Here is a 14,220-nt window from a genome sequence, read left to right on the forward strand (position 1 = left end):
AGCTGATGCAGGGCTCCGCCCCAGGACCCCAGGGTCATGACCTGAGCCGAAGGCAGACACTTAAGTGACTGAGCCACCCAAGTGCCCCTGTCACAGTGTTTTAAAATTAACATCTTAGGGACGCCTGGGTGGCTCAGTTGGTTAAGCGGCTGCCTTCGGCTCAGGTCATGATCCCAGCGTCCTGGGATCGAGTCCCACATCGGGCTCCTTGCTTGGCAGGGAGCCTGCTTCTCCCTCTGCCTGCCACTCTGTCTGCCTGTGCTTGCTCTCGCTTCTCTCTCTATGACAAATAAATAAAATAAAAAATCTTAGAAAAAAAAATAAAATTAACAAATTAACATCTTAATTTTTACAATCGATGTTGAAGAGGTTAAGTTTGACTAAGATATGTGGAGTTATTACGGAAATACCACACACTAAGGGAACTTGAACAGAAATTAAAGATTAGATGATGTTATAAATTACACTTGGACACATAGATACTACCGAATGTGGGATATGACACTCATGACATTTTTACTCAGGGAAGTAAAGACATAAAAGGAAATAACAAATAATGAAGGAAATAACAAAAGATGGGTTAATCATACCTGAGAAATAATAGAGTATACCTAATTTGATTAAATCCTAGTAATGACATGAAATATTTAGTTATCTTGCCAGATAAATGATTCTGCATTTATTTGAATAAAATTTAAGTATTCAAGTTTGAATGGCAGGGATAAAGGAGAAGAAAGTGGACCAAAATTTTATATAGGTGATATTTTTCTTTCTTTTTTTTTTTTTAAGATTTTATTTATCAGAGAGAGCGAGGGAGAGAGTGAGCACAGACAGACAGAATGGCAGGCAGAGGCAGAGGGAGAAGCAGGCTCCCTGCCGAGCAAGGAGCCCGATGTGGGACTCGATCCCAGGACGCTGGGATCATGACCTGAGCCGAAGGCTGCTGCTTAACCAACTGAGCCACCCAGGCATCCCTATAGGTGATATTTTTCTAATGGAAATACAACAGACATAACAGGGGAGAAAATGTGTAAGGGTGATTACACTGTGGCCGGTATTGGTTTATAGGCTTGGCTGGAAGCAGCCAGTTTCAGAGGTGAGAGGCTCCCCATCCTAGGGCATCCATCCCCTCCCAGTAAAGCTCACATTCTCCTAGTTGGTAAAACCAAACCTGGCCTAAGTTTTGAGGTTTTAGAGGCAAATTAAAAAAAAAAAAAGTATATATATATATATATATACATATATATATATATATACATATAGATGTAACTTCAAAGGATCTATAATGCCTTAAAAAAATTTTAAGCATCTTTCCAACTTCATATTTTGAAGATTTTCAGATATAAAAACAAGTCACAAAAACCATATTGAGAATAACCATATGCTCTATACCCTAATTATTAATATTTTATTTGCATATTTCTTTATAAATAGATATATAGGAAATTACTTGTTAGATATATAGGAAATTACTCTTTGCTGACCCATTTGAGAATGAGTTTAGAACTCTAAATCCTTACACATGTATTTCCTAAGAACCAAGACTTTCTCTTATATCATCATGATGTAATTATCACACTTGAGAAATTTAACATTGATCCAGTACCATAATACATAGTCTGTGTTCAAATTTCTCCATTTGTCTCAATAATGTCTTCTCAAACTTGTTTTCTGTGCTCCAGGATCCAATCAAAAATTGTACTTTGGGGGCACCTGGGTGGCTCAGTGGGTTAAAGCCTCTGCCTTCGGCTCAGGTCATGATCTCAGGGTCCTGAGATCAAGCCCCGTATTGGGCTCTCTGCTCAGCGGAGAGCCTGCTTCCTCCTCTCTCTCTCTGACTGCCTCTCTGCCTACTTGTGATCTCTCTCTGTCAAATGATAAATAAAATCTTTAAAGAAAATTGTACATTGCATTTAGTTGTCATGGCCTCTTAGTCTCCTTTAATTTAGGTCAGTTCCCTGGCTTTTTTGTGTCTTTGATGTCATTGAAATTTATGAAAAACAAGGGCAGTTGCTTTGCAAAATATCACTCGGTTCAGATTTGTTTGTTTCTTCATAATTATGTTTAGGTTAGGCATTTTTAGTAAAACTACTGCATGGGCAATATCACATCAGAGGACAAGAAGCTTTTAAAACCATTCCTGTGATTAAACATAGTTAAGTCTTAACTTTTTATTAGAAAATAGGCTGGACATACAAAAATATAAAATATAAACATATAAAAAATATATATAAATATATATATTTTTATATAAAAATATAAAAAATATAAACACCTGGAAATCCACCAAGGTAAGTAGCTTTGTCAAATATTTTAACATTTTGCCATGTTTGCTGCACCTATTTTTTTTTTCTTTTAAGATTTTTACTTACTTTAGGGAGTGGTATGTGTGAATGCAGGTGGGGAAAGGGGCAGAGATTGAGAAGCTCAGGCAGACTCCCTGCTGAGCTCAGAGCCCTTGGAGGTGGGGCTTCATCTCACAGATTGAGATCATGACCTGAGCCAAAACCAGGAGTTAGACGCTTAACTGGCTGAGCCACCCAGGCCTGCTTCTTTTTTTTTTTTTTAAACACATAAACTATTTTTTATTTTTTTAAAAGATTTTATTTATTTATTTGACAGCGATCACAAGTAGGCAGAGAGAGAGGAGGAAGCAGGCTCCCTGCTGAGCAGAGAGCCTGATGCAAGGGCTCAGTCCCAGGACCCTAAGATCATGACCTGAACTGAAGGTAGAAGCTTAACCCATTGAACCACCGAGACGTCCCCATAAACTATCTTTTAAATTGGGGTACTATTTATATATGGTAACCTTCATCATTTTTCATGTAGAATTCTGTTACATTTTGAAAAATCATACAGTCCTGTTACCACCACCACAATCAAAGTAGAGAGCAGTTCCCTCACCCCTCCATTACCTTTCGCTCCTCTGTAGTCCTTTCTTTGCCCCAGTCTAGATCCCCTGGAACCACTGATCTTTATCTTCCCTGTTAGCTTTGTCTTTTCTAGGATGTTGTACGATTGGAAATGTGGGTGGGTACACAATCATGCTGATCATGCTGTGGGGCTAGCCTCCCCGTCAGGCTTCTCTTAGTGGGTGCATTTGAGACCTGCCTAGGTGGTTGTGTGAGTCTTGATGGCTTCCTTTTTACTGCTGAGCAGTCCTCCACTGAAAGAACATGCAAGTTTGTACAGTCACCAGCTGGAGGCCCTTTGAGTTGTTTCCAGTTGGGGGCGATTATAAATAAAGCCGCTCTAACCTTTACAGACAGGTTTTTGTGTGAACCCAAGTTCATTTCATGGATACATAACTAGGCTTGGATTACCTGTTTAACTTCATGAGAAAATCTTCCACGGTGACCATACCATTATGGGTTCCCTTTGGCAATGTGTAAGAGTTCTTTCTGCAGGGCGCCTGGAATTGGGATTCTTGACCTTGGGGTTGTGAGTTTGATGTGTAGAAAGTGCTTAAAAAGTGAAGTGTAGGAATTACTTTAAAAATAAAATCTTGGGCGCCTGGGTGGCTCAGTGGGTTAAGTAAGCCTCTGCCTTCAGCTCAGGTCATCCCAGGGTCCTGGGATCGAGCCCCCCATCGGGCTCTCTGCTCAGCAGGGAGCCTGCTTCCCCACCCCCACCCCCGCCCTTGCCTGCCTCTCTGCCTACTTGTGATCTCTCTCTCTGTGTCAAATAAATAAAATCTTTAAAAAAAAATAAAATCTTTTTAAAAATTGTCTAGTTGTTTTGCATCCTCACCAGCATGTAATATGTGATAGGGTCAGTTTTATAGATTTTAGCTGTTCTGGTAGTGTTCACTGTGTAGTGGTATCTTCTTGTGGTTTTAATGTGCATTTTCTTTTTTTTTTTTTTAAGATTTTATTTATTTGACAGAGATCACAAGTAGGCCGAGAGGCAGGCAGAGAGAGAGAGGAGGAGGAAGCAGGCTCCCTACAGAGCTGAGAGTCGATTCCAGGGTCCTGGGATCATGACCTAAGCTGAAGGCAGAAGCATAACCCACTGAGCCACCCAGGCGCCCCCTAATGTGCATTTTCTAATGATGGATTTTATGCTAATCATCTTTGCATGGGTTTGCTTGCCATCCTTCCATCCTTTTGGGTCAAGTGTCCGTTCGGATCTGTCCATTTCTCTACTTGGTCATTTTCTTACTGCGTTTTTAGCCTTTATATTGTGGTTGAAGTTCTTTGAAGTTGAATGTGATTGAAAATATTTTCTCCCAGTTTATGACTTTCCTTTCTCTTAACAATGTCTTTCAACAGGCAAAATTTAAAATTTGGATTAGGTCCAACTTACCAATTTTTGCTTGTACAAATTAAACTTTTGGTGTTACATCGAAAATCTTTGTCTAACCCATCGTGACAAGGATTTCCCCCATGTATTCTTTTTTTTTTTTTTAAGATTTTATTTATCTATTTGACAGAGAGCATCACAAGTAGGCAGAGAGGCAGGCAGGGGGCAGGGGAAGCAGGCTCCCTGCTGAGCAGAGAGCCCGATGCGGAGCTGGATAGCATGACCTGAGCAGAACACAGAGGCCTCAACCCACGGAGCCACCCAGGCGCCCCTCCCCCATGTATTCTTTTAGAAGTTTTATAGTTTTATATTTTACATTTAGATATATAGAGTTAATTTTTGTATCTGGAATGAAAAATAGATCCAATTTAATTTTTGTGGCTACAAATAGTTAATTGTTTCTGCATCATTTATTAAAAACTACCCTTTCTCTGCTGAACTCCTCTTGTGCCTTTATCAAGACTCAGTTGACCATATACACGTGGCTTTGTTTCTGGGATGTTAGCTTATGTCTCCAGGAGTCCTGTTCTTTTTTTTTTTTTTTTTTTTTTTTAAGATTTTATTTATTTATTTGACAGAGATCACAAGTAGGCAGAGCAGCAGGCAGAGACAGAGGAGGAAGCAGGCTCCCTGCTGAGCTGGATCCCAGGACCCTGGTACCATGACCTGAGCTGAAGGCAGAGGCTTTAACCCACTGAGCCACCCAGGCACCCCATGATTACTACAGCTTTTTAATAAATCTTGAAATCAGGTGGTATGAGTCTTCCAACTGTGTTCTTTTTCAGAAGTATTTGGGCCATTTTAGTTCCTTTTGCCTTTCCAGTAAGAATTTCCTAATGAGTTTGTTGATTTCTCAATTCCTGTTGGAACTGAGTTGTATTTATGAATCCTTGTGGGAAAAATCAACATCTTAGTCCATGAACACAGTATACTGGCATTAAAGAGGCCTTCCTTGGTCTGTTTGATTAGTTTTTGTACCTTTCAACACATATTTTGTTGGGCTCATTCCTGAGTAATCCTGTTTTTTGGTGCTATTGAAAATGGTGCTGTTTTTTAATTTAAATTTCCAGTTTTCATTGCTGGACTATAGATGTACGGTTGAATGTATTATGTGACCTTCTATGCTTTTTTGTAGATTCCTTAGGATTTTCTATGGAGATATTGTTTGCAAATAGAGACCCTTTTCTTTCTTCATTTCCAGGCTTGCTAACAACCTTTTTCTTACTTCATTATACTAAGTAGGGCCTCCAGTATGATGTCAAATAGTAGTAGTGAGCACACCACTACTAACTTTTTTGGGGGGAGGTATGTTTTACTTCTTTGGATTTACCTTTTACCTAGGTTTTTTTTGTTTTTTGTTTTTTTTTTAATATAATTTCCACTTTTTCCATGAGATTCTCCTCTTTAGGAAACACAGAGACTCACTACAACCATCTTGTCCTTAAGTTACTCAGCCTATTTCTAGCAGCTGCTTTGACGGCCTTGCCTGTTCATGTCAACTTCTGGGTGGTCTTGGGTCCACGTCTGACGACTGCCTTTGTCCTTGTCCACACGTCACGTTTCCATCTCCTTACATGGCCGGTATCTGCACGCAGGGTACTGCAGTTACGGTGAAGAGTGCCGGCTGACCTGCGCTTTGGTTGCTCGTGGTGCGGTCCGGGAGGCTTGGGTTACACTCCTCAGGCCCTGTCTGCTTTTGCCGGAGCACACTGTGCTTGTCCAGCAGTGCGGGCTGGAGTTCACAGGCATGGCCGTCAGCGGTTTCCCGGGAGAGGCCGAGGTGCCTACTGAGCCTCTTGAATTTGGCCGGACTCCTGCTGCAGACGGTTTCCCAGTGATGGCTGCCAAAGACAGACAAAAGCAGACATTGGTCAGAACATTAGCTGCCGGCAGTGGCAAGAGGAGCTGGGGAAGGCGAGAGGGGGCCGAGCATTTTGAGGGAAGACTGAGGAAGAGGAGGGGAGGGGCTCCAGGGATACTGGGATCAGGGACTGGTCAGGGCTTGCCCTCCGAGGAAGGAGGTCCCAGGTGGCCACCTCGGCCTCCGGCCCTCCACAGGTTCTCCTGAGTAGCAGGAGGTACAGACACATCTCAAAGGGATGGGGAGGGTTGGCACCTGTCAGCCCTTCTGAGGAAATGCTCACAGGAAGGTCAAGGGTCTCTGTCCGAAGCCGCCTAGAACAGACCGTGGCTTCTCCTGGTGGCCTTGAGCTTCCCCAGGCAGGCATTTTGAGGGGGTGAGTGTCATCCCTGGGAAGGGCCTCTCTGTGCAGAGGTTTGGGGAGGTGACATGCTACGAGTTTGCCGTTCTCAGGGGCAGCAGCCAAAACTGTGGTGTTTCTGTCCACCTTCTCAGGGTCGCTTTCCCCTGGATTGTGGGGCTCACTGTGCCATACAGGCTTGCCGAGAACTTGGCTCTCCCCTTGGGGCTCTTTCAGAATTTCTCCCCTCAACGTACAGCTGTAGCCCCCCAAACTCCCTTCTCTGGTTCCTCAAGCCGCACACACAGTGGCTTTCTGCCTGAGTTGCAGCCCTTCCTCCTGGACTGGAAAAGCTGTGAGGAAATGTGGATCTCCCATCCTCTTGGCAAATCCTCTTGGCCGATCCTCTTGGCAAAGCATCCAGTCCCTGTGGTTTCTGTTCTCTTCAGTGCCTTTGTGTTTATTATTTCGTATTTTTTCCTGGGCTGATCATTGTTACTTGCAAGTGGGTTAGTCCATGTAAACCACTCTGCCATGACCTGCAACGAGAGTGGCCCACTGTTCTTTTTTCCCCCAACTATTTATTATAAAAATATTCAGATATTTAGAAAAATAGGATATTAATGTGAACATCTGTTCACCTGCCACTTGGTACCTAGGACTGGAATTTTTTTTTTTTTTAAAGACAAGTTTTCTTGAATTTATCTGTTCTTTTTTTTTTTTTTAAAGACTTTTTTTATTTATTTGACAAAGAGAGATCAGAAATAGGCAGAGAGGCAGGCAGAGAGAGAGAGGAGGGAAGCAGGCTCCCCGCCGAGCAGAGAGCCCAATGCGGGACTCGATCCCAGAACCCTGAGATCATGACCCGAACTGAAGGCAGAGGCTTTAACCCATTGAGCCGCCCAAGCACCCAGGACCAGAAGTCTTTAGATGTCATTGCTTTTAGGCCCTTTCAGTAAGCAGAGTTAGGAAATAAATGCCTTTGGAAAGTCTTGAATTCTTATTGATATCTTCAAGTCAGATTTAACTTTTTATTTTACATCTGTACCCTCTAATGATGAAAATCTTGGTTTCTAATGACACTGTTCTATATCGAGATGAATTCAGAGAAGTCTGGTTTTCATCCCCACCTCTTCTATTCTTGGCTTCCTGTAGGTCATAACTTGTATTTGTTTTGGTTTTTCTGCCGTCATTTATTTCTTTTATTTTATGAACAGAATATACATGTATTCATATTTACCTCTCCTTCTTACAAAGACACAGCATATTGTAAACATGAAACCTTGCTTTTGTATTTTATCATGAATATTTTAAAAATAGAGGAGATGGAGTGCCTAGGGGTACAGTCGGTTAAGCATCTGCCTTTGGCTTGTGTTGTGTCATGATCTCAGGATCCTGGTCCCAGGATCCTGGGAAGGAGTCTGCTTCTCCCTCTTCCTCTGCCTTCATGAGCTCTCTCTCTCTCCAATAAAGAAAGTCTTTAAAAAAATAAAATAAAAATTAAAAAAATGCAGGACATTTATCTCTGCTTTTTTGAGTCACAGACATAATTTTAAAAATTACTGATGTGTTATTGGTTATATGTTTTTTAACTTTTTACATGTTTTAGAATTTTATCTTTGTATCTTTTACCTGTTATCCAGCTGAGTTGAAATATATAATAACATAAATGTAATAAATAACATTGATGAGTTTAAGGTGTACAGTGTGATGATTTGATCTATATTGACAGTCTTTTTTTTATCTTTTACCTTTGGTCTGACTATAAAAGACAGATGTTCATCTAGAATTTGTTAGAATAAATTAAATTAGTAACAGTTATCATACCTCTAAGGTTCATTATTTTATGGTTTTGTTTTTTAAACCAGGCATTGTTTTGTCTTTTAAAATTTTTACAGATTGAAGATCCAGAATGCTTCTGGGTTATTATAAAAGGATGTAGTCCCTTTTTAGATCATGAAGTTGATTATCAAAAACTAAATAGTGCCATGAATGACTTCTATAATAACATGTGTCAAGATATAGAAATAAAACCGTTAATGTTGGAAGAAGGGCAGGTATGTGTCTACATGTGTTTTAAGCACTGTGTCTTGAAATACTGCTTAAAATGTACACATTTTGGTGACAGAAGCTTTTAGGGTGTTTTAATTGCTCATAATACTGCCTTGTGTTAGGTTCTTTTGGCTGCACGAAATTTGGGCTGGTTCTGGAAAGCAGAGGTTGTAGAAGATTCTAGTAGGGCAACGGGAGATGGAATGTCATCCAAATTCAGGCATTGGGCTGTCCTCCTAGGGCTGGGAACCGGAGGCTCTTCTGAATCTAGTCTAGATCTGCCACGGGTTTGGCGGCCTCAGCTGAGGGGGCATAGGGGTTTTCAGTCCAGGGCCAGTGCCTCCCTTTTGCGACTCATCACTGTGGCCAAGTCACGCTGGGTCATTTTCCTTGCCTTACGGTCACAGCCCCTTCTTCCTTTCTTGCCGCCTTGGCTCCTGGGCCCATTGTCTCATTCTCTCTGCAAGTCAGTCACTTTTCAGAAGAGTTTGAATTTTTCTACTGGGAAAGTTTTATAAACTATGAGAAACATTAGAAATAATTGGAACACCCCTCCCCTTTCAAACAAAATCTTCATTAACAACATTATTTTTTTCCATACCATTGACTTGGTGAAGTGAGGAAATCCAGTCAGTTGTCCTTTTCAAATACTCCACATTTTGGGGAGCCTGAGTGCCTCCCTGTGATGGTGCTGAACTTTCCACCCCCTCTCCAGGGGGTGCCCGTCCGCCTTTCCTGCAGATGAGGCACCATCCCATGACTAGCACCGCCTGAACAGCCCTTCTGTTTAACCTTCCCAAACAGTCACTTTCACATGCCTTCTGTGTCCAGAGGTCTGTGTGGTTTTTCTCTCCTCTTCCATTTTTTAAAAGACTTTAACTATATTCCATATTCCACGGCTTTAAATATATTCCATCAGCTGTCCTCATTGTTCTTTATGCTTTAATTGCCCCCTTTTGGGTTGGTGGAAGCCCTATACGCCACCAGTTCAAAGCCAGCTGAACTGCTATCTGTTTAAACCCTCCACCCTTTGGCAAGATTTCTCTGCGGTTATTTGACTTTGGAGTTATGGGAGGCTCGCAAGCCCATCCCTTGCAAAGTGGCGGCTCTGTGGTGTCCGGGTTCAGTTCCCGAGTGTGGCAGTCTCCTCTCTGCTGGCTTCTTCCCGGTTGGACACAGCTTTCTCCCCACGGGGCCCTTTCTGAGCCTGTGGTCGGTGTCTGGTTTGCCCGTCTGGGTCAATGTCGAGTCTGCTCTGGCCAAGCAGCCCCATGGGACGGTGGGTTGGTCAGGTGGCTGTCACTGCTGTGGGGCAGTTTCCCTAGAGTGGGGCTGCAGGCACTCACTGATTTCTGGAGTCATTCAGTGAGTAGTTGTTGGAGGCTTCGTGCACAGCAAGCACAGTTATAGGTGTTGGGCACATGCTGGTGCAGAAGACAGCCCGTCCTGGAGCTGAGGTGAGCCTGGGTGGGGATTTCACAGGGGTCTGGCCACGTGCTCGACACCCATTCGTAAGCTTTGTTTTCTGACTTAAGAAGGCAAAGTAATGCATTTTCCTTGTTTTACTTTCAAAAGCCTGTCCTTATTTAAGGAGTGAGCGTGACTGGGGGAGGAAAGCCTGAAATAGGACCTGGCTGCCCTGTGCTCTGGTTACTGCCCAGCAGGGGCCGGTGCAGGCAGCCCCAGCCGCCTCCCCCCCTTTCCTCTTCTGGAAGGTAGAATGTGGGCAGAGATGGTTTGGGGGTATCTTTTTGTTCTCTCCCTCGACGGAGGTTTTAACGCCAAGGTTTCTCTTCTATAGGTCTGTGTGGTGTATTGTCAGGAACTGAGGTGTTGGTGCAGGGCTGTTATTAAGTCCATTGTGTCTTCGGCCGACCATTACCTGGCAGAATGTTTCCTTGTGGATTTTGCCAAGTACATCCCTGTGAAATCTAAAAAGTACGTATGTATTTATTTCTTCTTCTACTTTTTAGGGAGACAGATATCCGTTTTGAAGGAGAAGGTCCATTTTCACAGTGAGAGGATAGAGGTCAGAGAACTAGAATATTCTTAGCTTCCCATGGGGACGGCTTGCAGATTCCAGTTCTATACGCAGTCAGTGTAGGGGCTGGTAGTTGCAGTGAGGACCTGGGCAGCTGGGCCCTCCTTCTACCGTCCTTTCTGGGCAGAGCATGTGCTCACCCGGCCTCCCCTCCCAGCCTGTTCCTGTGATGGAGTGCGTCCTCCTGGAGGCTGTGCTGCAGGAAACACCCTACCTGGAGGCAGAAGGTCGTCTGGTCCCCACAGAAGGGGTGGGTGCTGGTGCAGCCTCAAGTAGGGGGAGCAGAGCGCCTGTGCAAATAGTCCTGGTGTTCTTCCTTAGCAGAGTGAGGGCATGACCACAGCCACAGAAGGTGGGGAAATGGTTCCAGAGTGGCCTTCCATTGGCTCCAGGAGCACCCATTAACAGTTCATTAGAGGGGCGCCTGGGTGGCTCAGTTGGTTGGACAACTGCCTTCGGCTCAGGTCATGATCCTGGAGTCCCGGGATTGAGTCCCACATCGGGCTCCCAGCTGCACGGGGAGTCTGCTTCTCTCTCTGACCTTCTCCTCGCTCATGCTCTCTCTCACTGTCTCTCTCTCAAATAAATAAATAAATAAATCTTAAAAAAACAAAACAAAACAAAAAAAACACAGTTGATTAGAAAACACCAGCAACACATCAGACTTGGTGTTTGTGATAATTTTCCATAGTTTCCTGTTCCAGAGTAAGAGAATATCAGTTTATTTTTTTATTTTTAAAAAGAGTTTATTTATTTGACAGAGACACAGAGAGAGGGGGAACAGAAATAGGGGGAGTGGGAGAGGGAGAAGCAGGCTCTCCACAGAGCAGAGAGCCCAATGTGGGGCTCGATCCCAGGACCCTGGGATCATGACCTCAGCCAAAGGCAGATGCTTTAGAACTGAGCCACCCAGGCGCCCCAGGATATCAGTTTAATAATTAAATGAGGACCCTTCTTCCAAAAGAGTATTTTTGTAGTAAGAGTAAAGCATTTCATGGCAGAAGGACTTCTCAAACATTGGGAATTCGCAGATACTTAAGAAAAAAAGTAGATGCCTTTGTAGCTTGTGATTCTGCATCTTTATAACCAGCCTTGTTATCAAAGTAAATATTGTGTTTAATTGTTTGGGAAGATTTTTAGTATTCGGAGTTTTGGGCAAGAGAAGCCCGTGGTTCAGTAGTGTGCAGGGAGGCTTGAGGGGCAGTCAGGACCGGCACCTTTTTCTGAACTGTGGAGATGAGGTGGCGAGGCTGCCCATTCAGGGCTTCCAGATCCGCTTCTGTCGAAATGGTATGCACAGGCGGGCTGTGGTTGGCCTGAAGAATGGAAATAAAAGTGCTTGAGCAACAGACTTATCAAATCTCAGCCCCTCTTTTGGTACAGAATTGATAAATACTAACTATAAAAACATCTCAAAAAACACAACATATATGCTCATTTATAGAAACTCATTGGGGTTGTGTATTAAAATTTGTAATTTAAAAATCTTAAGTAGAATTGGCTTCACAGGCTTGTTCATTATTTCCTAGTGTTTCTGAGACTGAGAAGCCTTATTAGACATGATTTTTCTAATACTTCAACCCCCATATCATGAAGTTTTAACACCAAAGATACTCTGAATATCCATGCTTGTACTCTTTTTTTTTCCCCAAGGTTTTATTTATTTATTTGACAGAGATCACAAGTAGGCAGGGGGCAGGCGGAAGCAGGCTCCCTGCTGAGCAGAGAGCCCAATGCGGGGCTTGATCCCAGGACCCTGAGATCATGACCTGAGCCGAGGGCAGAGGCTTAACCCACTGAGCCACCCAGGCACCCCCATCTTATGCTTTTATACATGAGAAGAGTAAGACTGGGGCACAGGTCTGCCCGCTCTCTCTGCTGCTGGTGGCTGTATTAGAAACAGAAAGAACCGGTTTGGGTGTGTTTTAGGTATGTCAGTTACCAGGAGAGTGTACTTTAAAGAAATCTGCTCTATAGAAGTCCGCTTTGTAAAGCAAATGTTTCTGTTTCACTGTGAAGCATCAGAGTGGCAGTGGAAACCTTTATGCAGCTTCCCTACCGAGCGAAGAAATTCAGGCTGTACTGCACCAAGCCTGTCACGTTGCACATTGACTTCTGTGAAGACAGCGCTGACATCGTGTAAGTACCGCTGGTGGGGGATGCTGGAGCAGGAGTAGAAGTCTGAAATTGAGTGTCTGAGGTTTGTGTGGAATCCATTCCCCTGGAGAAGCGCTAAGAGATACCAGGTCTCCTGTTCTTCAGGAGACCTCGGAGTCGGTGTGTCGCCCCTGGCTCTGAGCGGAGCTCCCGGGGTACCCCCCTTCCAGACTGCAGTCGAGGGGTTTTAGAGGGGGGCTGAGGTCTGTGTTCTGCAACTTCTTTTAATTTGCAAAAAGTAATAAATTAACTGTAAAGAGAAAGGCTGGAACACAGGATCATGGAGCATTTAAAAAAAAAAAGTCCATTGCATTTTTCTCCAGCCTTCCCTTCCCCGCCCCCCCACCCCCAGGCCTCTGGGACCTGTTCAGGCTCTGAACTTGGAGACCTCATTCAGTGCTTTATATGGGTTCATTTGTGTGGAGCCTTCCTTCATGAAAATTAGAACCTACAGCGTCATTTGCAGATTTAACCCAAGAGTGTGCTGAAGCTCTTCGCCAGTGCACGTTCTTACTGCCTTCTACTGTCACGCTTTGGGGGTGAATGTAGCTGGCTATTGCTGTATGCAACTGTTCCTCTCTGGAGAGCCAGCTGCAGTGTTTGCAGACCACTGTGCGCTGCACATTCCTGTAAGCATATGCATCAGTCCAAATAAAACATGGTGTGGAGATGTGGACATGCATGCCTAAATGCACGTATCTGGCCAGCCCCTGTCTTCGCCCCGTTTTCCTAGTCTTGGCCCACTTTGCCAGTGTTTGTGCAGGACTCATCACGGTCCCCACACTGGGCACTGCTGTGTCAGGGCTATGGCTGTCTGGACTTAGTGCTACCTGAGGTCCTGGGGAGCGCTCCCCTCCCCCTAGGACTATGGGGTTAAGGGAAGAAACACTGGGCACAGCACAGTTCTGCCTTAACTTGCATGTCCTGGTGATGTTGCATTTTGTTTTCAGAACATAGAAGGCACCCCTCTTATGAATGCTTTTGCAGGATCTATGGAGACCCTCCATTCCCTCTCCCTGCTCGCCCCAGCACCTGTCATTCCCTTGCGATGGTAAACTCATGGCCCTGTGGCCGGCCTGAGAAGCTGCAGTAATAGATGCTGAGCCTGCTTGTCCCGGCTGATGCCAGCATGCCCCACCAGGCTCCCTGCGGCCCCCCACACCCTCTTCCCCCTCAGAGACTCTGGAAGAGTGGGTCCCTCACACAGCAGCAACCCCTGCCTCCCACCTGTCCCTCTTCCAGAATAGCCAGCTGCTCACCCCGCACTCTGGTGCCAGTCTGTCCATGCCCAGCTCTCCCTCAGTGGCCCCCTCTTGTTCTCGACCCCTCTGTGTGACCACATTCTCCAGCTGTGGACACACCTTCCGTGCAGACACATGCTGTCCCTTCGTGTGGGCAGTGCATCTAGAATGTCTGTCTCAATATGTGTATTACGGGGGTCATAGATTTTGCCGAGTGGCTCTCCAG

The 14,220-nt window shown here is 44.4% G+C and overlaps 1 protein-coding gene across 2 annotated transcripts in view; it reads left to right on the plus strand.

Annotated features, from left to right (window-relative positions):
- Positions 1-14,220, plus strand: part of TDRD12 (tudor domain containing 12) — a 70,882-nt gene that overhangs the window by 3,530 nt on the left and 53,132 nt on the right. For both annotated transcript variants that reach the window (XM_059150992.1, XM_059150991.1), the window contains exons 2-4: positions 8,402-8,560; positions 10,357-10,493; positions 12,616-12,735. In XM_059150992.1, the coding sequence (XP_059006975.1) occupies positions 8,402-8,560; positions 10,357-10,493; positions 12,616-12,735 (416 nt within the window). The remainder of the gene's footprint in view (positions 1-8,401; positions 8,561-10,356; positions 10,494-12,615; positions 12,736-14,220) is intronic.

Source organism: Mustela lutreola, chromosome 16, assembly GCF_030435805.1.
Source record: "Mustela lutreola isolate mMusLut2 chromosome 16, mMusLut2.pri, whole genome shotgun sequence".
In the NCBI taxonomy this organism is placed as follows: domain Eukaryota; kingdom Metazoa; phylum Chordata; class Mammalia; order Carnivora; family Mustelidae; genus Mustela; species Mustela lutreola.